Raw genomic sequence first — 26,972 nt, 5'->3', positions numbered from 1 at the left:
CACCAATCAAGGATCAGGGCCTCATTGTGCTAGGCACTCATGTACACACACACACACACACACACACACACACACACAAAACAATAGAATGGTGCCTGTGCCACTAAAGCGTTTACAAAGATGCCAGTGTTTTAGAAAGGTAGATATTATTATACCCATTTTACATACAAGGAAAATAAGGATTGTACACATTAAGGTGTTTGTTCCGGATCACAAAGCAAGCATGTAGCAGAAATGAGTATAAAACCCAAGTGTCCCAACTCCTAGTTCCATCTATTGCTACACGATGAAGCCTCTTTTAGTGTGGTGTCCCATCCTGTCTCTATCAAATTCCTCAGCTTAAGCTTACATATTGTTCAAAAACAGAAAGGAATGAGTGCAATAATAATAAACATATCCAAAATACTATTAATATCAGGAAGAGTCATTATAATGATCATTTCTGAAATATTTGGTCTATACGTCTGAAATGCTTGGTATCTATGTAGCAACACTTCATACAGGGAGAATAAGTTACGAAATTACTCAAAGACAATGACTGCATCCTATGGGAAAAAGATGCATCATCTGATATGTCAGTCCAGGGTTGTCTTATCCATTAATGGAAGGAGAACTAAACTGCAGATTTTCAAGTCTCTCTGACATTCCAGGCCATAACCTTGAGAGAGGATAATAGGTAGCCTAGTAGGTGAGGCCCTTTTTGAACTATACAGTCATTTGGGGATTAGAAGCAGAAAATTGTCACTTTCATTTTAGTCACTTCTGGTAGTCAGTCTACCCACATTTAAATTATACCACATTCACTTTTCCTAGATTTTAGGAGATTGCCAAGGGCACCCAGAGCATTGAATTGGTGCTTTTATTAAATTAATATAATTCTAAATAACTCAATCAAAAATACAGACATGAAGTATAAGTTCTGCTTGTTTTTGAGAAGACTGTCTAATCCCAAATCCAATAGAATTTGTCTTTCTCCCGCCTCCCCCCCCAACAAAAATCAGTAAAATGGGAGTTGGTGGTACCTGGGGTTAATGGAGTTGCCTTTTACTTTTCAGTGTCAGTGTTCAAATTCCAACTTATGTTTTAAATGAAAATAAGATGAATTCTTATTTTGTTGCATGAAGCACACATGGTCATTACACAAAATACAATCTGAAGTAGTTTAGTAAGATTGGTGTTTTTTCTCAAGAAAGGCCCACAAATGAACAGGGTGTGGGACTATGGTGCAATGGTAGAGCTGTGTAGAAAAGCTTCAGGGATGCTTCTTTTATTATAGCCTGACTCCGTACACAGTTACTAGCCCTTCATGTTCATTAGCATAACTAGATGCTTTACTTACATAGGTTGTTTTAAAAAGACAGTCTATCCTATAATTAAGAAACAGCAAGGCTGTTCATGTTGCCCTAATATTTAGCGTGTAATCATTACAATTAGATCAATGAAGCAGTGCTATCTTACAGTATCCGCAAAAGTACTGACTGTATCCCTTTTTTTTTCAATGCCCACAAAACTTATGTTCAGTATCATCATGATTGTTCATAAAATAAAAACTATGAAATACCAGAGTTAAACAAAAATTGGAAGACTATTCTAACAAAGTTATCATGGTATCCCTGTGAAAGACTTTTGACAGTCCAGAGTAATATATAATTAAGGATTTTTTTAAATGAGAGGAAAAAGGGGCCTGATTCTCCAAGTGCCCGGCACCTTGAGTCATCATTTATACCTACCTGTACAAATGGAGTACAAAGTAGATATAAAATACTACAAGATCCAAATTTTCCATTCACTTTTAGCAGTAGCAACATTTTACACTCACTTTGCAAAGGCGCAGATGACCACCCAGGGTGGAAGGCAGTAGAGAACCAGGCCTCAAAATAGTATGAAGAAATTAAATTATTAACAGAGCTGAGTCACCCTCAAATAAGTGACTTAAAATGTGATATCTGATAGTTATTAAAGCCAGACAGGTAAATGAATGCATAGAATGGTATTTATGTGAACACAGTTAAATTAAATAGCCTAACCCCAATTGTCCAAAATGCTATTTTATTTAATTTCAGGTATATCTAAACCATTCAAGTAATAGTAGGTACTTGCAGTTACCTTTATTGTACAATTGTTATTTACAAATATTCAATCCCAATTTTTGTGAAATATTACCACATAACAGCTGTCATTCTTTTCAGCAATTTTTTCCTTAAACATCAGAGATAGATTATAGCCAATTATCTCACTTGGCATTTAATAAAATAAGAGAACACATTAACTGTTCTTTTGGAAAAGAAAACAATTCAATTTATAAATATCTAACTAATTTATTGGTTAGAGCTAAGGTATATTTAAATAAAAAGAACATGAAATAAACCTATCATTTCAATTGTTCATTAGCAATTTAAAAAAAATTCTACAGTTTATATGATCATTCAGCAAAGCTCCATTTACTCAAAACTGCAATCCTTTTTCTCACATTAAAAGTGGATTCCAGTGTATAGTTTAATGCCCACATAGGGATACCTAATTAAATATAAATGCATCCATAAATTGGCTGTTCCAAATGGCTTTTGGGATTATTTATGTTCATTTCACAAGAATTCAAGATAGCTGAAGGTAAAATGTGTGTGTATATTTGTATTATAAACTGTTTGTCTGTTTTAGAAAAAGTATCAGTTGTGTGTGACACTCTCCTTTTGAAAAGGTCCTTTTATTTACTTAGTCCGAGATTCTGAAGCAATAAGTAAAATAGCACATGTTATGTGGTTTATATATGCGATTTTATTGTTCGATTTTATGCAGATAATATTCAAGATTTATTAATATTCCAGCTCTTCCCTTCCCCCACCATTTAGATTTTTAATATTTGGAGTATTCAGTACTAATGGCTACATATAACATTTCCAAATCAACACTTGGTGCCGGTTCCAACTCATTTTTTGATGCCGGCATGCCCAGCTGAGGAGAGAACGCTGCATGAACTAGCTGAATATGGGGAGGAGAAAGGAGAAGGAAACAGAGCTGATTTGGGGTCTCGTGAAGTTCACTAAACTTTTGTTTAAAAAGGCCTCCTGCCCTTTCCTTTGCAGAGATGGCCTTAAAAACCCAAACTAGTGCAAACCAATTGCAATGGTTGAAAGGAGCAAGCAGCTGGATTCCACTTCTGCAGCTGGAGGGGACAATGACCCACCCCACACAGACACTTATCTGTGCACTAGTAGCTGCAAGGTAATTTGTAAAGTCATGTCTGTAAAAAAGCCGAAAATGGAGTGTCTTCTTTCCGTGCGGTGCACTGCAGTGAGCCATGCTGCTGTTTGTACATGTTCCCCAAAGCCTGTGCACAGAGCTGCCCCCTGGCTGGAGGCACAACCAGCTCTGCTACCCCACATACTTGTTACTCCCACCTCCTCTGATCAACTGTCACATTCCAACCGCCACAGAACCTTTGGCCTCCAACATTCCATCTGGTTCTCACGGGGCCCAGTGATTGAACCTGGTGTTATTCTCAGCCATACTCATAGGTAGTTCCATCACCTCACACTGACTCACAGACATTCTAGGCTTCAGTGTCACACATGGTCTAGTGACAATATTAGATTGTGTTGATTTATGAGGGTGGTGAATGGGGGCTGGGTGTTTGGGGTTATTGTGGGCATTGATTGTGTTATGTCGGTAGTTTTGAAGAACTGTGGCAGTTGAGACAAGTAATCCACCATCTGTGCAACCTCCCACATACAACCAATGAAACTGTTGCACAAAGATTACCTGTAAAGGAATGGTAGTGATTGGCTGAGTTACCTCTGATATCACACTGATCTAGGACTCTTTGCTATGGCATACATACATGCCTTGCAGTAGCTAAAAGCACCAGTGTAATTCAAAATAAAAAATGAATGAGAACTTAAAAATTGGATGGTAACAGACAGAAAATCCCTGTGATGATCGAATCAGGTGATATTCTGAACTCTGCTTGTAGCAGTCTCAATCGCTTCACAATGACTCAACAGACATTCTAGGCTTTAGAGTGACAATCCTGGAATCTTTTTATATAGACAGAAATGTGATCGAAGTGGATCACCTCTTTCCCTGCTGATGCTTGCCTGCCCAGCTACAGCCCAGAGTTTAAAGATCTAAATATGGGAGGAAAGTTTGGAGCAATATCCCTCTGTCCTTCCATACCTCCCGCTCCTGGGGAAACCTGATTGTCTACCCCTACTTCAGCTAGGAGAGACCAGCATCCAGACAAACTAATCCACCTCAGGAATCAAATCAGACCCTCATTGTCCAAACAATTCATGCGGTTCATACACAAAATTGATTCATCCCCACTTTGCCAACCACTCCACAGACAGAGGACACAGGAGAAACTACCTGCCACAACAGTTGCCAGCAGAAACGGCAGAACACCCATCTTCCACCATCACTACTGTTGTGAAGAACAGCTGTGTGATAAAGAAGTCTACTAGAGAAGTTCCATTAAGTGATGGGGAGGCTGTGGGTACTGCGGCTTGAATGAGTTACGAAGGACTAATGGATGGGGAACAATACAAGGGGAGAGGATTGAGCAGATGGATTTTTGGGCATGATGGTTGAAGAATATGAAATTGATGGGGTTTGGGATTTCAAGAGTTGGGGAAAGGGCATGGAATTGCTATCCAAGAAATGTCTCACATACTTTCAGCTAAAACAAATTGTTTGAGGGAGCCTCTTGTTAAACTTCTAATTGCACATAATCAGATTACCAGGAAACATCTGCTAAGGTACCCAACAGCAGTGCCACTCTTTCATTGTTACTGAAGGGCCCATTGTGACAAAACAGACAGACAGGAAGAAGGGGCTGTATAGTTTGGATGGCCTCCATCTCAGTTGAAGGGGAACGAATTTCCTTGGGGACAGGCCGAGTAGAGTAGTCAGGAGGGGGTTAAACTAATAGTGAAAGGGGAGGGTAAAAAGAAGAACGAGATGAGCACTCAGCACAAAATCAAGATGTTGAGAACAAAATTAATCAAGAAACCAAAGAACATGAAAAGAAGAAATTCCTGAATTGCCATTACACTAATGCTAGGAGCCTGGGTAACAAACAAGAGGATTTGGAATTGCTAATTTATGAGCATAAATTCAATGTAGATAGTATTATTGAAATCTGGTGGGATGATTTGCATGATTGAAATATTAAAAATTAATGGTTATAAACCATTTAGGAAGGATTGAGTTGACAAAAGGGGAGGGGGAGTGGCACTCTATGTAAAAAATGGCATTACCTGTTTCCAAGTCACTGATAACTCAAAAGAATATGATCTTGAATGTTTATGGATAAATGTCGTAATAGATAAAGCTTAAGATGGGATACTAGCTGGTGTCTGCTACAGACTAACAAATCACACTAGGGAACAGGATGACTGCCTCCTTACACACCTATCTACATAAAATTTAAGGAAAAGCCTGTGAGATCATGGGGGGCTTCAATTTGAGTGACACAGGTTGGCGGCTACCAGAAGTAAAAGAGACTTGAAATTTCTAAGCATTATAGATGACAATTTCCTAACTCAAAAAGTGTTGCATTCAACACAGGAGAATTCTATATTAGACCATGTCTTAATAAATAAAAAGGAACTGATCATAGAACAAATGCGAATGATAATTGGGATCATTTAAGAACACCTTATTTGAAGCCCAAAAAGCCATGATCCCACCATTGAGGAAGAAGGCCATGCTGGTTAAAAAACCAACCTGGTTTAGAGGGGAACTGAAGGTAGTTGTAAAAAACAAAATACAAGGGAAAATTGACAGTAATGAGTTAAGTACTGTAGAAAATTGATAAGGGAATCCAAGAGACATAAGGAGAAATCTATGGCCAGCACAGTTATGGACAATAAGTAGTTTTTAAAAACTATATTAGGAACAAAAAGAATTGTTACAATGGTATTGGTCCATTACAAGATGGAAATTATGAAATTATCAATAACAATGCAGATAAAGCAAAAGTTAGCCATAAATATTTCTCTTCTATATTTGGGGAAAAACAGATGATATAATCGCATCATATGGTGATGATAATACTCTTTCCATTCCAGTAGTATCTTTGGAGGATGTTAAATAGAAGCTACTACAGTTAGACATTTTTAAATCAGCAGGTCCAGATAACTTGCATCCAAGAATTTTAAAAGAGCTGGCTGAGGAACTCGTTAGACCATTAAATTGATTTTCCAATAAGTCTTGAAACAATGGGGAAGTTCCAGAAGACTGTAAGAAAGCTCATGTTGTGCCAATTTTTAAAAAGTGTAAGTGGGATGAGCTGGGGAACTATATGCCTGACATTGATTCTGAGCAAGATAATGGAGTAGCTGATAATGAACTAAAGGAGAGTAATATAATTGATGCAAATCAAAATGTATTTATGGAAAATAGATCCTGTCAAACAAACTTAATATTTTTTGATGAAATTACAAGGTGGGCTTATAAATGTAATAGGATTGATGTAATATACTTAGAATTCTATAAGGCATTTAACTTAATATCACACGACAATTTGACTAAAAACTAGAATATCAAATTAACAAAGCCTACATTAAATAGATTAAAAATTGATTTAGTTATAGGTCTCAAAATGTAACTGTAAGCAACAAATCATCACATGAGTATTTCCAGTGGGGTCCTGCATGGGTAAGTTCTTGGCTCTACGCTATTTAAAATTTTTAGCAATGACCTGGAAGAAAACAAAAATCATCACTGATAAAGTTTGCAGATGAGACAAAAATTGGGACAGTGGTAAATAATGGAGATGACAGGTCACTGACTTAAGAGTGATCTAGATCCTTTGGTAAACTGGGTGAAAGCAAACAGTATGAGTTTTAATATGGGTAAATGTAAAGGTATACATCTAGGAACAAAGAACACAGGCCATACTAACAGGATGGGGGACTATTCTGGGAAGCAGTGACTCTGAAAAAGATTTGGAGGTCAGCTGATATTCAGCTGAATATGAGCTCCCAATGTGATGCTGTGGCCAAAAAAGATTTGTATTTGGCACTGGTGTGTCTGCTGCTGGAATACTGTGTCCAGTTCTGGGGCCCACAATTCAAGAAGAATATTTATAAATTGGAGAGGGTTCATAGAAGAGCAATGAGATTGATTAAAGGATTTGAAAACATGCCTTATAGTGATAGACTCAAGGAGCTCAATCTATCTTAACAAAGAGAAGGTTAAGATGTGACTTGATTACAGTCTCTAAGTACCTACGTGAGGAACAAATATTTAATAATGGGCTCTTCAAACTAGTAAAGAAAAGAGTAACATGATCCAATGGCTGGAAGTTGAAGCTAGACAAATTCAGACTGAAAATAAAGCATAATTTTTTAACAGTGAGAATAATTGACCATTGGAGCATTTACCATGGGTTGTGGTGGATTCTCCATCACTAACAATTTTTAAATCAAGATTGGATGTTTTTCTAAAAGATATGTTCCAGGAATTATTTTAGGGAACTTTTATGGCCTGTGTCATACAGCAGGTCAGTCTAGATGATCGCAACCATCCCTTTTGGCCTTAGAATTTATGAATATACATGTATATTTGAAAGAGAAACTGAACTGAGTACTGGAAATGTAACTTTTTAAAAAAATTGCTGGTTATGTAATAATTTTAGAGTGTTTTCTGAAATGAATAACATTTTGCATGTGTGATCTGATAACTGACCACTTATCTGTACTGATTTACGTGTTCCTTTATTTTCTTTCAGAGTGTTTATTTTAATGACATCTGATCTGAATGGTACTGGAAAATTAATTTAGCGTCTTATTTTTACTACAAGAGCAAGCCACAAATTGTAGCTAAATTTACTATAAAAGGTGCGGTTAGAAGCAACTATTCACACATCAGTGTATTTTTACCCTACAGAAAATGGTTTTATGTAAAAAATTAAAAAACAGTAGAGATTGTTGTCATGAGACCAAATGATTAAATTATTTAATACTACTTTACACTTCTATTGCAATCTGATGATATGAATCTAATTTTGCAGCCACTACAATCCACTTATGTTGAAGTCTCTAACCTTGCATTAATTCAGTATCAGATAAGAAACTGCTCTGTGCCCAGCACTACACGTGTACACAATGCTTTATGAATTCTGTTGTAGAAAAGTGTTATATATGGGGTAATCACAGGAATTCCTTTTATTGCAGTATTTCCTAGTAAAGGCTTCAGAGAGATTGCCTTAGCAGAATTTCCCTGCAGGGGTTCACTTTCAGACACACACTCTCTCTCCATCCCTTTTCATCCCCACCCCCAAAACCAGAAACCTTTTTCAGTTTTTGATTAAGTGCCAAATCTCATCTTGCTGTTATTAATTCAGGTTCAAAAAAGAACCAGCTGCTTCTCCTCAAGTCTTGTCTACACTACAGTTTTGTTGACAAAAGTCAGTTATTGTCGACAAAAAAGTGGAGGTATACACATTGAAATGCTCCTCCTGCCAATGTAACGCCCCTGCTACGCCGACATAATAAAACCATCTCAACAAGAAGTGTAGGGCTTATATTGGAGTTGCTAGGGTAAAGCAGTGTCTGTGTAGACAAACTAGCATCTGTTAGAAGACAGGATACTGGGTTAGATGGACCTTTAGTCTGACCCAGTATGGCCATTCTTATGTTAAAGCTGCCCGGTTCCCGGTGGGGAGCGGGAGGGAAGCCCCAGATAGCTTCCCCCCTGTTCCCAGAGGGGAACAGGGAGGTGAAAAGCCCCAGGTGGCTTCCCCTCTGCTCCTGATGGGGAACAGGGAGCCGGGGGGAGGGGGACCCCGCCAGGAGCCCGAGAGCCTGTATGGCAGCTGAGCTTCTGGTAGGGAACTGCCAGCAAAGCTGAGAGAACAGGCTCTCAGCTCCCCACACTGCCCCTCTTAGGTCAGTGGAAGCGCTACTGGTGAGAACATATGCCACCGATCCAAGCAGGGTAGTGTGGACATCAGCCACTGCAGTAATTAATGCAGTGTCTGTAAGTCGATCTAACATAGGTTGATTTATCTTTGTAGTGTAGACATAGTCTCAGCTTTACATAGATGAAGGGATGACTCCTGTTCACACACATTTTAGGAGCTTCACTCCCTAGGACTAGTCCAGTGGTTCCCAAACTTTAACAACCGGTGAACCCCTTTCACTAAAATGTCAAGTCTCGTGAACCCCCTCGTAAAAATGAATATTTCCAGGGATTTTCTCCTTTACCTGAATATAAATTATAAAAGCAGTGATCTTGGAAATATAAAATTTGTTTTTATGTCATGTTTATTACATACTATTATTAATTACTTATCATTATAGTATTTTTATTACATTATGAAAATGGCAACACTCTTCCAAGATCTCACTTTCGTAGCTTGTTTCACTTTAAATAAGCCTGTTATAAGACAAGGCTCCTATGTTTCATCAAGGAGTACCAGATGTGAAACAGCATGAAGTATTTAAGAAGCCAACTCAAAGAGTTCTTCCTACACAAGCATTCAGGTCTTGAGCAGTCCAGGCAAACAACACACGTTACAACAAAGCTTAAACTTGTTCTTCATAATAATTTTAAAAACAATACTAGCTGCCTATTTAATTTTAAAAACAGCAAAAAATATCCACCCCCCTTTCCATTTCTTATACAGAGTCTTGAAGTTTAAATCTCTTCAGTGTGATAGATATGCTTGCTTTGATCTGCTTAGCTGGCAGTCCAGGGGCTCCAGGCTGCTGGCCCCTGGACCCGTGACTAGTGGCAGCTCTGTCCGCCATTAGGGATTTTTTTCCCCAAAAACCCCCCAGTAACATTTCACGAACCTCCAGAGGTTCACGAACCCCAGTTTGGGAACCACTGTACTAGTCAAATCCAACAAGGTGGACAGGGATTATCTCTAGTGATAAAACTGGGATAGAAACTACCATCTTCACAGAAGCATACCCTGGAATCTCAAAGGACCTGCACATTCTATTACATAGACATACATTTAATCTTCAGTTTGGACTGAGGTAAGAAACTGAGGTCTGTGAAGCCTACACCTTTGAAGAGTAGACTATTTCTCACTGTGAACTATTTTCTACAGATCCACACCAGACCAGTTGCTTCTGTGTTAGAAGCTGTGTGTTCTAGGAAGGAAGGAAGGAATAGGTGAGGGAACACACCATCCCTTCTGTATGAATTAAAACAAATCCCAATCAGAGGGGATATAAAGAGAAAGACAGTGTGATTTACATGATTTACTTTTGAAAAGAAGAATTTGCAGTATTCTACTGCATTAATGATTACAGTGAGATCTTTTATCCAGGAACAGGAAAATATTTTGGCAAATTGTGATCATAGTCAGATAAATGCTGGTTTTTTTCTAGGGCTGTAAATTAATCACAGTTAACTCATGCAATTAATTCAAAAAAATTAATCGAGATTTAAAAAATTAACCACAATTCATTGCAGCTTTAATTGCACTGTTAAACAATAGAATACCAATTGAAAATTATTAAATATTCTTGGATGCTTTTCTACATTTTCAAATATATTGATTTCAATTACAACACAGAATACAAAGTATACAGTGTTCACTTTATATTATTTTTATTACAAATATTTCCACTGTAAAAATGAAAAGAAAATAAAGTATTTTTCAATACTGTAGTGCAATCTCCTCATCGTGAAAGTGCAACTTACAAATGTAGGTATTTTTTGTTACATGACTGCACTCAAGAACAAAACAATGCAAAACTTTAGAGCCTACAAGTCTACTCAGTCCTACTTCTTGTTCAGCCAATTGCTAAAACAAACAAGTTTGTTTACATTAACTGGAGTTAATGCTGCGCCAGATACGCTAAACATTCATATGTCCCTTCATGCTTCGGCCACCATTCCAGAGGACATGCTTCCATGCTGATGACGCTCATTAAAAAAAAGCATTAATAAAATTTGTGACTGAACTCCTTGCGGGAGAATTGTATGTCTCCTGCTCCGTTTTACCTGCATTCTGCCATATATTTCATGTTACAGCAGTCTCGGTTGATGAACCAGCATACTGTTTGTTTTAAGAACACTTTCGCTGCAGATTTGACATAACGCAAAGAAGGTACCAATGTGAGATTTCTAAAGATAGCAACAGCACGTGGCCCGAGGTTTAAGAATCTGAAGTGCCTTCCAAAATCTGGTAGGGATGAGGTATTGAGCATGCTTTCAGAAATCTTAAACTACAGAACCTGAACCACCAAAAAAAGTAAATTAACCTTCTGCTGGTGATATCTGACTCAGATGATGAAAATAAACATGCGTCGGTCTGCAGTGCTTTGGATTGTTATTGAGCAGAACCCATCATCAGCATGGACGCATGTCCTTTGGAATGGAGGTTGAAGCATGAAGGGCAATATGAATCTTTAGCGCATCTGGCACGTAAATATCTTGCAACACTGGCTACAATAGTGCTATGTGAATGCCTGTTCTCACTTTCAGGTGACATTATGAACAAGAAGCGGACAGCATTATCTCCTGAAAATGTAAACACACTTGTTTGTCTGAGCAATTGGCTGAACAAAAAGTAGGACTGAGTGGACTTGTAGGTTCTAAAGTTTTATATTGTTTTATTTTTGAATGCAGTTATTTTTGTACATAATTCTACATTTTTAAGTTCAACTTTCATAATAAAGAGATTGCACTACAGTACTTGTATTAAGTGAACTGAAAAATACTTTATATTTTTACAGTGCAAATATTGTAATCAAAAATAAATATAAGATGAGCACTATATACTTTGTATTCTGCATTGTAACTGAAATCAATATATTTGAAAACGTAGAACACATCCAAAAATATTTAAATAAATGGTATTCTATTGTTTTTAACAGTGTGATTAATCAGACAATTAATTTTTTAATCACTTGACAGCCCTATTTTTCCCCATGTAAGAAATTAAAGAGTTACTTTCAAAGGAAGGGTCCCATTAATCCTGAAGTTCAAATCATGTGAGAGCTTAATCTCTTTATCTCTCAATTTTCAGCATCAGCTGCACTCTAAATGACACAAAAGAGACAAGATGGGGAGAATGTGAGGTTAATATATAATAATTTTAAGATTCTGTGACCTAGCTAGCAAGATAGTCAATGCATAGCCATATTGAGTTACTGGATTGTGTGAAAAGACTGGTTCATTTTAATAGTGGGGAAAGGTGATAAATGAAACAATGACTAGAGAAAAAAACAACATTCTGGGAAAATACTTCAAGGGTCCTTAAGAAAACAATGGGTGGGCTATTAATCAGGAAGTGCCTACCCAGTCTGGCTCCATCCAGGTTAAAAGGCTTATTTTTCCAGGTCTGGGGCCTAAGATCAAAAGAACACTAACCATTAAAAAATAACTGCCTAAAGAGGAAAGAGGGCCAAGTGGACAGCAGCTGTTTGAGGGGAAATAGAATGAGAGAACCTGAAATAGGTATAAGTAAGAGCCAAATGTGTAGGCTTTTCTAATTTTAGCCCTTTTCCCTACTTGTCATGTACCACTGGGTGAATAAACAATACATTGGTTTTGAAAACGCTGTTTTGAATCACCTTAATTAGCTACTGGTCATATCACCCAAAGGGAATTCTCCTGCTGGGGCCAACCACCATTAGAGGAGTCCTGGTTGGTAACCAGCAATCCAGTCTAAGAGTGGCTGAATTGTGGGTTCCGCCTTTAAGCGGGATAATCCTGGCAGGTTACCTGCACACACAATGCTGCAAAGGAAGGCAACTTCTGCCCCCTACCCGCAAAGGTCACTGCCATTCTGACCATGGGGAAATTTCCATTTCAACCCCACATATGGTGATCAGTTAGACCCTGAGCATGTGAGCAAGAACCAACCAGCCAAGCACCTCAGAGAGCGACTGCTTGGTGCCAACTCAGAGCCCTGGGCTCTCCCCATCCAATGTCTCATCTCTAGCCATGGCCATCCCTGATGCTTCAGAGGAAGGGGATAAAAAACCCACTCCCAGAATACACTGGGGGGGGCAATCCCTTCCTGACCCTGATCCATGAGCTTTGGGAGCATAAGACAAACTGGAAGTGAGCCCCACAGCTGTTCAGCTCTACCTCCTAACATCATAAGTTACTCCATACAATTGCACTCAGAATTTTGTCTCTCTTCAAACTAATTAAGTTGTTTGCCCTCTTCACTGTGGACTTTTAAAGCTACAAATCTAGTGCTTAGTGTCCTTCAAAGTCAATATAAATATGTTAATTGGATGGTAAATCCTATGGTCAGGGCTCTGTGCAGAATTAATAAATATATATAATACAGTAGCACCTGGGGCCATGAATAGCATAAAGGTATTAACTTTGCAAATCAGTTAGTGGAGGACATTCTATTCATGAGGGGTAATGAAGAAGAACATATGAAGAGATCTGTAGGAAGAGCAAGCACAAAGAAGTAGGAGATTGAATGAAGAATTCAAACTTCCCTTCCCCAAATCTGAAGTGACTTCTGCCCCTGGCCAAGTTAGCAAGTGGTTAAATAGGAGCTTAGTACCAAAAGCCTTAAACTCCTTCAAGATACTAAATACCAGGTCCCCATGCCTTTTTGAATGCCTAAAGCCCTAAATTACCTATACCCAGATGCCAAATCATTGTCCTGCAACTTCTACACTGTAGTTACTCATCAATACAAAAATTCGCATCATGCTGAAAGTATAAAATAAACTGAATAGCGAAGTAAATAAATGATGGAAAGAACACTATACTGATTAGAGTGGCACATAGGAGTGTGTGTGTGTGTGTGTGTGTGTGTGCGTGCGAGAGAGAGAGAGAGGGGGGGGGGCGGGGGACATCACATACTTCTGAACTCCCTGCTGCATAATTTTGATCTACTGTGCTGCATAAGACAAAGACCTGCCTAAGATACATCAGTACTTTTAACAGTGGAAAATACATCACACACTGTATTCAAGTTTAAAATAACTTTAAATAAAAGTTTTTGCATTGTCTTTTTTTGTCATTGAAAGCTTTGTAGGTAGGTATGTAATTAAAATACACACCTTTACTTAAGGTGGGATTTTCAAAGGTGCTTGAGTGAGTCAGGCACACAACTCTCACTGAATTTTAATAGGATCTGGGCATTTAACTCACTTCGGTGGCTTTGAAAATCACAACCTTGATTTGGATTGGTGGGTACATAGGCATTTAAATCATAGATGTAGACTAGAACATGTATTCCTGCTCCAGATATGAATAATATTCTCACGTGTCAAGTGAAGGAAAAACACTCTGTCATTCAAGTTTCAGAAGGAAGAGGATTTGTTTGCCTGACTTAGGGGGAAAAAGGGAACTTTTATGGAACTCATTCTATTTAACCCTTGTCCTATCACCTATTTAGGCTGCACAATTCAGAGATACATAGTGATTATTCGGAAGCTGGGGAACATATGAACAATGTAATTAACTTTTTCATTAAATTACATTTCTATTAAATTAATGATTTAATATATCCAATTATGAAAAATGGAACACTGATGCTGATTTACACTCCTCAAGACAAAATTACCTAATTTCTAAGTGCTAACTAGGCAGTAAAATCTTTATGAACGTAGCTGTAAATTATTATGGTTTCCCAACTACTGGTTCATCTCAGTATTAAGAACCTCACACCTAACCTGCACTGCATCATTGTGGAGAATTAACTATATAATTTTTTAGAAATATCATGTGCACCTCAGTTTCCCTATGCCATATTATCTTGCCTAGCTGCATAGAATTAAATCAAAGGTGGAAACCAACAAGAAATGAAACCATGCCAAAGATAAAGTACTATCAGAGAATATCAAGGTTCTTTTGGGAAAACGGGAAAGCCATTAATTGGGTAATACCCCTGGCCTGGTGCCAACTAAACATGCAAAGTTTACTCTTCCCCATCCTGGGCCTAGGAATAAAGGGGATACTACAATCTTAAAGATGCTGGTCTATGTAAGAAAGGGTGGGATGGGGATGAGGGCTGAATGGGCTGTCAACAGCTGCCCAAGAGGGAGAATCTGATACACACAGAGTCACAGATAATATGACGCAGATCAGGGCAGTCTGCTTCTCCAAACCCAGAGACGTAGGTAACTGGGCCAAGGGGTGTCACAGTTCAGTGCAACTACACCAGTATTCCTTGTACAGTAGAACCTCTGACTTTTTATTAATTTTTTTTTGGCTCTGCTGCTGCTGATTCTGTATTTCTGGTTCCAAATGAGGTGTGTGGTTAACTGGTCAGTTCGTAACTCTGGTGTTCATAACTCTGAGGTTCTTCTGTATGTGGTCCCCCAAGGGCACTCACTCTAGGTTCCCGGCTCCTCAGCCATCACCTCTCCTGGGCAGAGACCCATGTCTCTCTCCCTGCAGACTGCAGTTTTTCAAGGCTGCACAGTTCTATACTGTGATATCCCCAGCAATACCAGACTGCCAAATACGTCAGCATCTGTGGTTAACTTTCTTGCCAAAGGCTATGAACAGCTGTAATTGCCAGCAGTTACAATTTACCACACAGCCCTTTATAAAGAAGCACATTTATTCTTAAGGTGAATGAATTGCAGAGAAAATATATTAAAAACAATAGAAGAACCTATGTGCATGCTAAAACCTACCAGAGATCACCCCAGCTCCAACCTTGGACTCTGATAGGCGTCAGTCCTTCAAAACCCACAACGGGTTTTTCCCCAGGTTATAAGTTCATAGCTGTCCCAGATTCAGAACAACCCTGAATCGTTCATTCTTTCCTTTATACAGCTTTGCCTTTGATCCTGGCCTCATGAAACAGGTGATGCAATACACAAAGGCCCACTCCTCAGGAAGTAGCTTCAAAGGGCTGGGGTTTTGCATAATCGTAGGTGGGGAATTTGCATTCATCTCCCCTTAGATATTACCCAGGATTCCACTTCATATGTGTTGTTCCAAAAGTTGATTCTTGACTAACGCATTGTTCAATATAGCACTTACATCACATCTCCCCCCTAAAGAGGTTACATACAATATCTGTCCACAATAATACATAAACAATGGACCCCCAAAATTTTTAAATTTAATTTAGTATTTTTTTTCAAGGATGTTGTAGGAAAATGCCATATCTGTTACACCACAAGCTTGCATGAAGAGGTTGAAAAGAAAAATGTGGAAGCTCCTAAAGCCCAAGGATTTTATTTCTTATGTTGTTTTGTGTACTGAACAGTGAGTCAAATGAAACCTGAGTATAAGGCAGGTCCCATTCTATGGTATATTGTATTGAATAAATGCAAATATTCCTTTAATAATTAAAAACCACACAGATAAAACATGGACTTAAGGAAAATAAATTTACCCTACTATTTAGAAGTAGCATCATGCTGATGTACGGTAGCTACCCAAAATGGTACAGGACACTTTTTCCAGTGATGTCTAATTTTTAGAGCATGATACCATAATGCTATTAACATAATTCTACCCCAGCAATGGTAAAACATTTTCACCTGCACTACAAGCTTTGGTTTGTTCTGCTCCATTGTATCTAATGGTTTCAACCTGGAGAAATCCCATCAACAGAGGATGTCAAAGCAGAAGTGGAAGAGTAAATAACTAGTGTTGAAGTATTTCTCCTGCACTGAAGAATGAAATAAACTTGCTCATCCATTGGTCCAGGTATGATCTTTGTTGATTGTGATAGTATAAATGTACAGTGTAGAGTGGGAAACAGATTGTGTGTGTGCAGAAATGAAATCCTCTTTCATGTATGCAGTATAGCAAGATCCACCTACACAATGGTAACACTACTGTATACTTAGGGTCCAATTCCAGCTACCCTACACCACAAGGGTGGGAGAGAGACCAAGGAGCTTCTTCTCCCTCTTGCACATATGCACATAGGGCAGACAGAATCTCGGTGCTTCAGCAACTCTTGACCACAATGGGAATGACAATGCAGCCCATGATGAATCGTACATCAAGGTAGAAGGAAGGGGTTAATGAGGCAGGGGACTATTTGGGGTCTCACTCAACCATATACAGGCCAGTTGCCTGAGGCCAGCACTAGCAAAGCACGTGCTAGATTTCCAAAAAACTGTAATAGAAGCTCCCAGGTGAAGTATCCTATTCATTCTGAGAGTCCATTTTCCTGCCTCAACATTCCGCAGATAGAATCCCTCTGCCAAGTGTTGCACACGGGCTGCGCTACAATACCCTCCCCGCATCTCTGCTCACCCCACCCCCAGTTCCACAACCCTTTCTGCTCAGCTTTAAAAGCCACAAAAGAGCTCTTGGTGGTTTTTATTCACTAAGTCCAAATCTTCCCTGAATAGTATTAGAAAACCTTCTCTGTGACTGGGAAGGAAAGAGGTGGTCCTCTGGTCCTGCCCCAAATCCTCAGCCATCTCCTGCCTATTGGCATGCAGGAAGCCACTGGTTCTGCTACTTGGGAGTTCTATATATCCACAAAGGGTACAGGACTTGCCTCTAATAGTGTACAGACAATTTACCATTCTAGACACATTATATGGGGAGAAGATACCTATTGCTATGTACATTGCTTACCACCTTGCATTATGAAAGAATCTGGTGAGTTTTTTAAGGAGCTCTTAGACCTCCATTGTTTAGAGCATGAGGGCAGAAATAGGCTTACATAGGCAACTGTAAATCTGGCATTTCCTTACTTACAAACACTTGATGATGCAACCTAAATAGCTTTCTTTTAACAAATATAATATTTGTATATTAATAGAAAATTTATATTAAATAATACATATACGCCTAATTGAAGCCAGGGTTAAAATGTCATTTTGGCTAAAACCTAATTTTCTTTGAGTATTCACTGGTTTGGAATACTGGGATTTCTAAGCTCTAGACAAAGAACCCCTTTACAAGATACTCATGTTAGCAAGACTTACAAAAATTGCAGTAATTAATTTTACATATGGAAACAGGCTTATCTCAATCCATTTGTAAAGTTTACTGAGTAAAAAGAGTGAAAAACAAAAGTATTAAATTATTTAATAGTAAGAAACAATTAAATCTTTCTTCATGAAATGTATAATAAATCATGCACTAGAGTAAAAAGAATTCCTTCCTATGGAAACATCAACTATACTAAAAACAAGCTAAACCCTATTCGATATAGAAACAATTTCTTACTGCCAAACGAAAGTTAATAAGTAGGAACTAAGACAATATTCTTACTATGTTATTTTCACACCATAATTTGCATCCTCTTTGACAAAGATACATGTATTCTAACATTCCACAACTTTACCTTGTATGTCAACTTGTTCTTTGTATAATTGGGCACCATTAGGACCTTCTGAGTAATTTGTCTCACTTGACAGTCTATTACGATATGATCCAGTGCAAGAGGTTTCCTCCCTATTCCCTTAAGGCCAAAGATGTGTTCAGTGCCATCTGTTTCATTTTGTAGAATAAGCTTGCCCTGTGACAAAGGAAAAAAAGAAGACATTTCAGCACTGTGTGAGTCTTGCATGGTTGCCAGACAAACTCCCTTAACCTAATTAATCTTGAGTCCAGGTAGTGAAACAAGCTTTCAGGGAGGTGTTGCCTGTTTACTTTCCAGCATATATGTAAACACTTCTGCTGAATTAATGAAGACAAACTTAAGGAAGACTGACTTTTATTTCTAATTTTTCTATATTACAGAGTTAGCAGTATAGTGCCTCATGTATATTGATTACACACTTGTTTACTTCTACTCAGCAAAGAAATATACCTTCCAAGAAAATATTTTCTGAGCCATCACTATTCCTAATTAACGTGAAAAACTGGAAAAGAAAGGTACTTTGTTCCAGCAGTACTCATCCAGCAGAACCCTGTGCAGGAGGTGGCTCTTGGTACTAAACTTTTTTGAGTCTATTTTATTTACCATACATAAGAAAGAGACAACATTAACTTTTTCTTTTATCTATTATATGAATCCTCATACACAATAAATTACAAATAAAATTTGCCTGTGTAGTTTTTGTATCTTGTACTTCAACATTATTGCTGGTTTTCACAGAATAACTTTGCCTAGTAGCTTTGCTCACTGCATTGATCAGAATAATAGAATTCTATTAACATTTTGGGAAACTACAAAATGAGAACTAAGATCATTAATATCCACCCTCAAAACCTATGAATTTTATTCCCTCTTTGAATGATAACTACAGAAACACATTTATGGATGAAACTAAAACAATGAAATCTTAAAACCATTAAGTAACAAAGCTGAAGCTGACCTGTTTGCAACTCACAATTTTTAGCTGTTTAAATTCTGATCAGATTTAAATCAATGGCCTAGGAAGAAGAAACTTTGCATCTTGCTAAAATTGACTGTCAGTGGAGTTTGGCCCCAAAGGGAATGATTTCATCAGACTGTTTAAAAAAAAATGAAGACACTTCTGAAAACCATCAACTTATTTAATGATACAGTCTGGAAGGCTTGGGACGAATTCCTGTGGTTTATAACTTTAGAAGAAAGAAGAAGAAAACGCAATCAGCATCAGAACTATCTATTGAACTCCAGCATCCACAGCTTTCTTTCATAAGCAAACTCCATTTTGGGGATCCTCATTCAGGTAGGAAAGATAAAGAGCAGATACATCAATACTATACTAACAGAGAATTAGAGTTATAAGAGTATTGAGAGAGCAGGGACCTGCTGGGGAAGTCTCCATAATAATGAGGACCTGGGGGGAAATCCCCATTCAAATCAATGACAACGTTCCCATTGACTTAAGTATTAAACGAGTCCAGGCTGGAGAGAAAGGAGCTTGCCACAAAACTGACAAAATCTGTCCTCTGGGTGGGAGTATGTAGGTTTTGTGTGGATGACCTACCTCTGGATATTTTGCTGTGAGACTGAGATTCCAAAGAACTGGTGTTTCATGCCTGACCTGTTGTGTGCAGGGATCTACATGTGATACACATCTGCTGAGTATGTGCACACACACTAAATGCTTTATACCTATAGATATATATATTGCATCACATATCCAAATTCTATTCTCATGTACACTGAAGTAACTCCACTGAAGCCATTGAAGTTGTACCAATGTAATAGAGTGAGCTATGGCTATCCACACATACAGATTATATACTCCAAACAAAAATATTGTGCAGTATCTGGGCCTAACAAATAAATAATAAATGATTAATAATATTAGTGTAACATTAAGAATGAGAAACCAAACACTCAAAAGTTAGAAAATATAGAGTTAAGCAGGAATACTCAAGTCTTAAATCTAAGCCTTCATACATATCCTTTAAAATGTGGCTTCTCCTTATATCCTATATTATTTTTCAAATATAATATAAAATTCAAACATAGAAAAAGCTTGTTGAAAATAATTAATAATTGCTAAGGATAAAATATACCCAACTCTAACTCTCATAAAGCAGGAAATATAGAGTACAACCATGCAATCATCCTAATTCTGCTGTCTGTGTAATGACAGTTTTCCCAGGGAATAATTCCATATTCCCTAGTTTAGGTTGTTTTAGCTTAGGTGAGGTTTGTCTTTAGGACTGTTAACGGTTTTAGGAGGGTTTGTATTTTTGTTACTGGATTTGTGAACTACATTATACGGATGTTAGTAAGTAATTTGAATAGGTTATTGTAGTTTGTAGAGAGTAATTATTTTGTGCTAGGCAAAAGAGTGATACTGTAAATTTGTGTTTTTGTATAGCATGGCAAACACCAGAGTAGCTCAGGTAATGCATAGGCAGGCATGTACAAACTGCTTCCTGTTAAAAGCTGAAACAGCCCATACCCTGGTATGTATCTCATAATATCCAGAATGGCAACTACCATTGGGACAGAGTGCCTGGGAATCCACCCCAATATGAGCAATGACATAACTAGTAATGGAAATTAATGAATGAACTAATATAACATCCATTCCTGTAGAATTCCCATGGCATATATGCGCAATGAGGGATGCTCAATGTTATTAAAGAACCTTAAAACTGGCATTTCCTGAATTTACTGATTACATAAATAAAATAATGTATATTTTAAAAAAGGCTGGAATGCACTGTATATATTTGTAATTAGAATGTTTTCAATTTGTATAGAATACCTAATAATTTTATTAAAATTGGGTGGGCAGAGAGAGACGGTAGGACCACGAGAAAAGAGAAATTGACGATACAAAATATTAGCCTAAGCTCCCCTGAAGGCAGTTTATTACATGTACATCCTCAGGAAAATGTCTTGCCCTGAATAACCCTGATTCAGAAAACCTCTTAAGCAGGTACTTAATGTTAAACACCTGCTTAAGGGGTTTCTTGGAGTGTAGGCACAAGTTTCATGTGTAGCAGCAAACCTTATAAAGGCTGAATGTCTCTTTTCTCTTACCAGAGTGACGCACTCAGCAATGGGCTTAAACATGAGAGGATACTGTGTTGTTTCACCTGGACCCACATATATGAGAGGAGGGCCATAAAAACAATGTCCCTCTAGGATTGCTTGAAGTTTCCAGTCCTGATTAGACATATTACTCTGGAAAAAAAAATAGATGTCATCCAAATGGTACATTTAAAGTTACAACCTACATTTACCTGCAATTACAGCTACATTTAACTTTCTATCCATTAATTCTTATAATGGACACCAAATCAGACCACAATCTTTATTTTTTCAAAAGTGCCAACTCAGAGCAGAGTTTAGGAAAATAAAGATTATATTTTTAAAAGTTTGAATGTATTCAACAAAAAGTTCAATAATACTGGTACTGTGGATACTAGTAGGAATGCTCTAAAAATTCATGTTTTACATACTCATACCATAAAAGAAGTTTGATTGTACTTATAATAATGGGCTCAATCTAACCAAAAATGTGCATAGCCATATGCACTCAGATACTGAATCTGCTGAACACTAAACTATTTAGTAGAAAGACTGTCCTGTGGCAGAACCCAAAGTATGAAAGAAAAAACCAACAGTTGTGTGTTGACAAGTTGGAGGCTCAATGGGAAATGAAGAGTTCATGCGAATTTCTCTTTCATGCTCCACAACATCAGAATCTCATCCTCTTTAAAACCAGCACCCCCCTTATCCAGCAACACACAAAGGTAACTCCAGTTCTAGGAGCAGCGCCAATAGACAGGCTGAGCAGGTCAATATCCATTATCTTATTTATTCTTTAAAAAGGAAAATAAAATGAGCAGAAATAAAGATCCCAATCATTTCAGAACAACCTCCTTGGTTACTTTAAGTGTTTCACTGTACTTTCACAATACTATCCTTCTCCAGACAAGCTACTGATCTCACGTCTGATCATGGATCCCTCCCCTCTTCTTGTCCCATCAGATCTCAGTGTGACTTTTTCTATACTATCACTCTCTATTCTTCCTGACCACCTCACACAAAATATGGTATGTGCAGCACTCTCAACTCCTGGTGCAAACCTTAGGTAACATTTTTACTTCTAATAGAACCTTTAAGTCTTCCTCTTGTTGTTTTATGCCACATCATTTTCTCTCTTTAGCTTTTCATTTGAGACAGTCTGCTGATGGCCTAAAAAGCTTGATAATGACTTCTTTGAAGAAGATACCCAACCCTACAGCTCAAAATTCACTCTTTGACTCTCTCTCTCTTATATCTTTTTGGACTGTCAGTTTACGCCATAATTGTGCACTATGGGATTTCTTGCATCAGTTTCTGGAGCATCAGGTCCTGGTCATTGCTGGAGATAAATTATTAGATTAGATTAATGACTATTCTGATCTACTATGTTAATTTCTGTCCCTCTCTTACATCATAGTTTCTTAGTATTGAATGCTTCAAATATTTAACTTTTGAATACGCTTTTCTAATGTATCTATATTACATATTATTAGGGCTGCGTGTCTGTCATGGAGGTTGCAGAAGTCACGGATTTCATGATTTTCAGTGACCTCCGTGACTTCTGCAGCGGCAAGTGGGGCTCACACCAGGGCCAGCCACAATGGCCACCGCTGGAGTGGCTCTGCAGCCAGTCAGGCAGCACCGCAGCCAGCCTTACCAGCCGCTGCTTGGGTGGCCCCGGGCAACTAGCCCCAGGAACCGCCCGAGCAGCGGCCAGTATGGCTGACCCCAAGGGCCGCCCGAGCAGTGGCTCCCAGCAGCTGGTGCCACTTGCCACGCCCCCCTCCCAGCAGTGGCCCCCCAGGTTGCCACCACCAGTAGCGCGTCCTCCCCAGGATTTAGTCAGGGGTATTTATAGTATAAGTCATGGACAGGTCACAGACTGTGAATTTTTACTAAAAATACCCATGATCTAAATCGTAGTCTTACATATTATTTATAACCTCACATGTCTCTTAAATAATTATTTTTTAAAAACAACTTCTTTTTTGTGGAGCAAAATACATTAATACGATCTGTACAATATTTAATTCTGCTATCCTGCGCCTTAATTCAGATTTCTGATTTCCTTCCACTGCCAGAAATCTTACATTTAGTATTCATACTACTCATACCAACCTTTTCCCCCCTACTTGCAATGTCCTGTATGTTAATAAGTGCCAGTCTCAGAAGAAAAATCATTAGGAATAACAGACTAAATAGTTATTGAGGTGGGCAGAAAACAATCTGTAACTCTTTTATGTTTTATGTTTACATACCATTTAGACTTTGGGCAACAAGATAACATCGGTACTTCAGTACTTTTGTGGTTGCTATGGTACATGGATGTTAATTTTAATTTAAAAGGCTGAATCCAATAATCCGGAATCTTGATTTAACCTTCTAATTGTAAAATGGACTTACTACTGGTATGTCCTGAATCACGGCCTGATAGGCTGGTGTGACAAATTCAAGCTCAGCCTCAGCGCTGTCTGTATTCACCACACACTCAATCAAGTAGACCCGAATATCATAGAAAGATTGCAGCAGAATCTGGCAGGGATAGCGACCAGGATATCGTGGAGTAAACTTTATAGGAAGTTCAACTGCTGTATCTTTATCTAAAACAAAACAAAAAAGTATAATTATGTAAAGTGTTCCAAAAATATTTAACACACAAAACATCTGGAGAGACATATGTAGTCTGTATAAAGAGATTCTTTCTACGGTACAAACATAACACAAGTAACTCTGGAATCACAGAAGTCTTTTCATTTATACATAGTCAAAATTAATTTTGCTAGAGAGAAACTTTTGAATATATTTACCCTTCCAAATAACATTATTTTGTATAATTTTTTGTTCTGCATAGAGAAAATATATTAAAAGATTTACTTATTACATTTAGAAAAGTTTATTGCATATGAATCTTTTCACAGATACCATATACATAGTGACTACGACTTAAAAACATTTGTCAACAATTATCATGCAGCAGTATCTGACACAGACTCAGACTTTAAAGCAGAAGTGACCATCATGATCATCTTATCTGACACACAGCAGGCCACAGAACCTCGCCCACCCACTCCTGTAATAGACCTATCACCTCTGGCTGAGTTACTGAAGTCCTCAAATCATGGTTTAAAACTTCAAGTTACAAAAGAATCCACCAGTTACATTAGTTTAAACCTTCAAGTGACTCGTGCCCCATGCTGCAGAGGAAGGCAAAAAAACGCTATGGTCTCTGCCAATCTGAACCAGGGGAAAATTCCTTCCCGATCCCAAATATGGTGATCAGTTAGACCATTAGCATGTGGGCAAGACCCTCCAGCCAGACACCTGGGAAAGAATTCTCTGGAGTAACTCAGAGCCCTCCCCATCTAGTGTCCCATCAGCAGCCCTTGGAGATATTTACTACTAGCAGTTGCAGACCGGCGACATGACATTGTAGGGAGTTTCATCATATCATCCCCTGCATAAACTTATTAAGATCAGTGTTAAAGCCAGTCGGGACATAACTCAGTATAGAAAATAATTATAATATTGCAGATACCATTGACCCTAACGCTCCCCCTGTGATCTACACATCTCTCTTTCTGTGATCCAGGGCAAAGGGTCAGCCACCTCCATGAACTCTGGAGAGGGCCCAGTGCAGAAAAGGAGGGGAAGACATGTGAGGCAAGATAGTGGCTGTGAGCAGAAAGAGGTATGGTTATTCCCTGGAGCAGCCCCCCACAAGCCCTTCAGGGAATTCACAAAAAGTGAATGCACCTTGCAGCGACAATAACTTCTCTGTGGTTCCCCTTTATACTGAAGAACCCCACTTCAGGAGGACTTCCAAGGGTAGATACCAATGCAGAAAGACCGACATGGAATGTAGAGCAGTGCAGAGGCATAGAACTTCCATACAGCTGGAACTGAGATCCACAGGGTTTGAGGACACCACCACCCAGTTTGTTCCACAAGCAGGGCCGGCTCCAGGCACCAGCTTCTCAAGCAGGTACTTGGGGCGGCCGCTCCAGAGAGGGGCGGCACGTCCAGGTATTCGGCAGCAATTCGGCGGACGGTCCCTCACTCCGCCTGGGAGCGAAGGACCTCCCGCCGAATTGCTGCTGCAGATCGCGATCGCGGCTTTTGTTTTTGTTTTTTTTGTTTTGGCTGCTTGGGGCGGCCAAAACCCTGGAGCCGGCCCTGTCCACAAGGGAGGACACAACCCACCTACCTCAACTAAGAGCTTGGAAAATAACTCTTACAATGTTTTCCTCCTCCACTCTCCCCTCCACTGGGTTATTTTGTGGAAAGGAGGCAATCAGGCTCAAAGTGTGACATTATTTTCAAATGATATTTTGATGGCAACTATTGTGTTTTAAAAATGCAATCAATCTTCATTTACAATGCTGCTCTCTTTCACAAATTATATTGCCCACTTATTCAAATCTCACATTTCTGAAAATTGAACAGCAAACCAATACTTCCCTGTTGCTTTACTGCGTTCCAAAAAGTTGATACTTCTCTTCTCTGTACCCTCCATTATTTCATAAAAATAGCTCAAGTTCAAAGGATGAATAATATAGCATTACATTACGAGCCTTTCAACATTACTAGGCTATCAAAAAGATTATAAATTGCACCTCAGGTTCAACCTTCTCTGAAATAAATTAGCTTGTTCCCTCATAAAGACAAGATTAATGACCTGCTAATTTATGAATTATTACCCTTTTTCTGTTTTGTCACTAAGTTATTATCCCCAGTAGCTATCTTCCGCAAAAATGTCCCAGGTTTGTCAGTTATGCAAGTAATAAAACTCCCTTCCTTATACCTGATTCATAAATATATTTCCTGCAAATTTGACTGTAACCCTATCTGATCAGTCAATTTGTGGGAGTACACAAAGGAAATCCAAACCAATCTACATATCTAAATCATTAGTGATATATTTTAAGTACCTGCAGTACTTCAAGGTAAGATGGAATGTCTATCCTCACATAGTCCAGTTATTGTCAATATACTGTAGTGTATTTTGTATGAATTGGAAGCTCCAAAATGTTTTGTAGCAATAAGAGGAAATTTAAAATGTTATGTAGAAGCTTATTATTGGGGTAAATACTGCTCCCCCTGTTGCACCCCTGTGGTCATTTAGAGTCCACTCCTGACTAACCAGAACAATTCAGTTCTATTACACAGTGGGGAGGGCAGTTTATCACCATCATCCATAAGGTTCTATAGCCCCCCATGTACCATTGATATGTGCTGCAACAGCAACGGGGGATAAATTCCTTCCTTCATAAGCCCTATGGAAATGCATTCTGCTAACACAGGCTGTGAGCTGGGAAGATTATTTCCTATTATTTTTAGTCAGGACACTCAAGTGTTTCACAAGATACTGAAGCCCAACAATATTAGTCAGGATAAAATCTATCAAATTATTAACTAAAATTCTTCATTTTAAATGTTAATTTAAATATAGAGGTGCATGAGTAGCCAATCACTAGACCAATGGTCCCCAAACTTTTTTGTTCAGGTCCCCCCCTTACCTGGTCCGCGCCCCTCCAAGAGCCACAGTCAGGAGCCGGGGCTGGGAGCAGGGCCACAATTTGGAATGAGGCCAGCGCTGCCACTGGGGCCTCAGCCAGGAGCGGGGTCGCAGTCAGGGCCAGGGGCTGCGGCAGGGTGCAGGCCCGCAGTCAGG

General features: G+C 38.6%; 1 protein-coding gene across 1 annotated transcript in view; it reads right to left on the bottom strand.

Annotated features, from left to right (window-relative positions):
* Positions 1-26,972, bottom strand: part of CFAP47 (cilia and flagella associated protein 47) — a 643,784-nt gene that overhangs the window by 281,874 nt on the left and 334,938 nt on the right. The window contains exons 46-48 of the mRNA XM_054005907.1: positions 23,705-23,901; positions 21,311-21,454; positions 18,215-18,388 (exon numbers count right to left, since the gene is read on the bottom strand). Coding sequence (XP_053861882.1) covers positions 18,215-18,388; positions 21,311-21,454; positions 23,705-23,901 — 515 coding nt within the window. The remainder of the gene's footprint in view (positions 1-18,214; positions 18,389-21,310; positions 21,455-23,704; positions 23,902-26,972) is intronic.

Source organism: Malaclemys terrapin, chromosome 1 (assembly GCF_027887155.1).
Source record: "Malaclemys terrapin pileata isolate rMalTer1 chromosome 1, rMalTer1.hap1, whole genome shotgun sequence".
Classification (NCBI taxonomy): Eukaryota; Metazoa; Chordata; order Testudines; family Emydidae; genus Malaclemys; species Malaclemys terrapin.
This window is presented reverse-complemented; position numbering and strand designations above follow the sequence as displayed.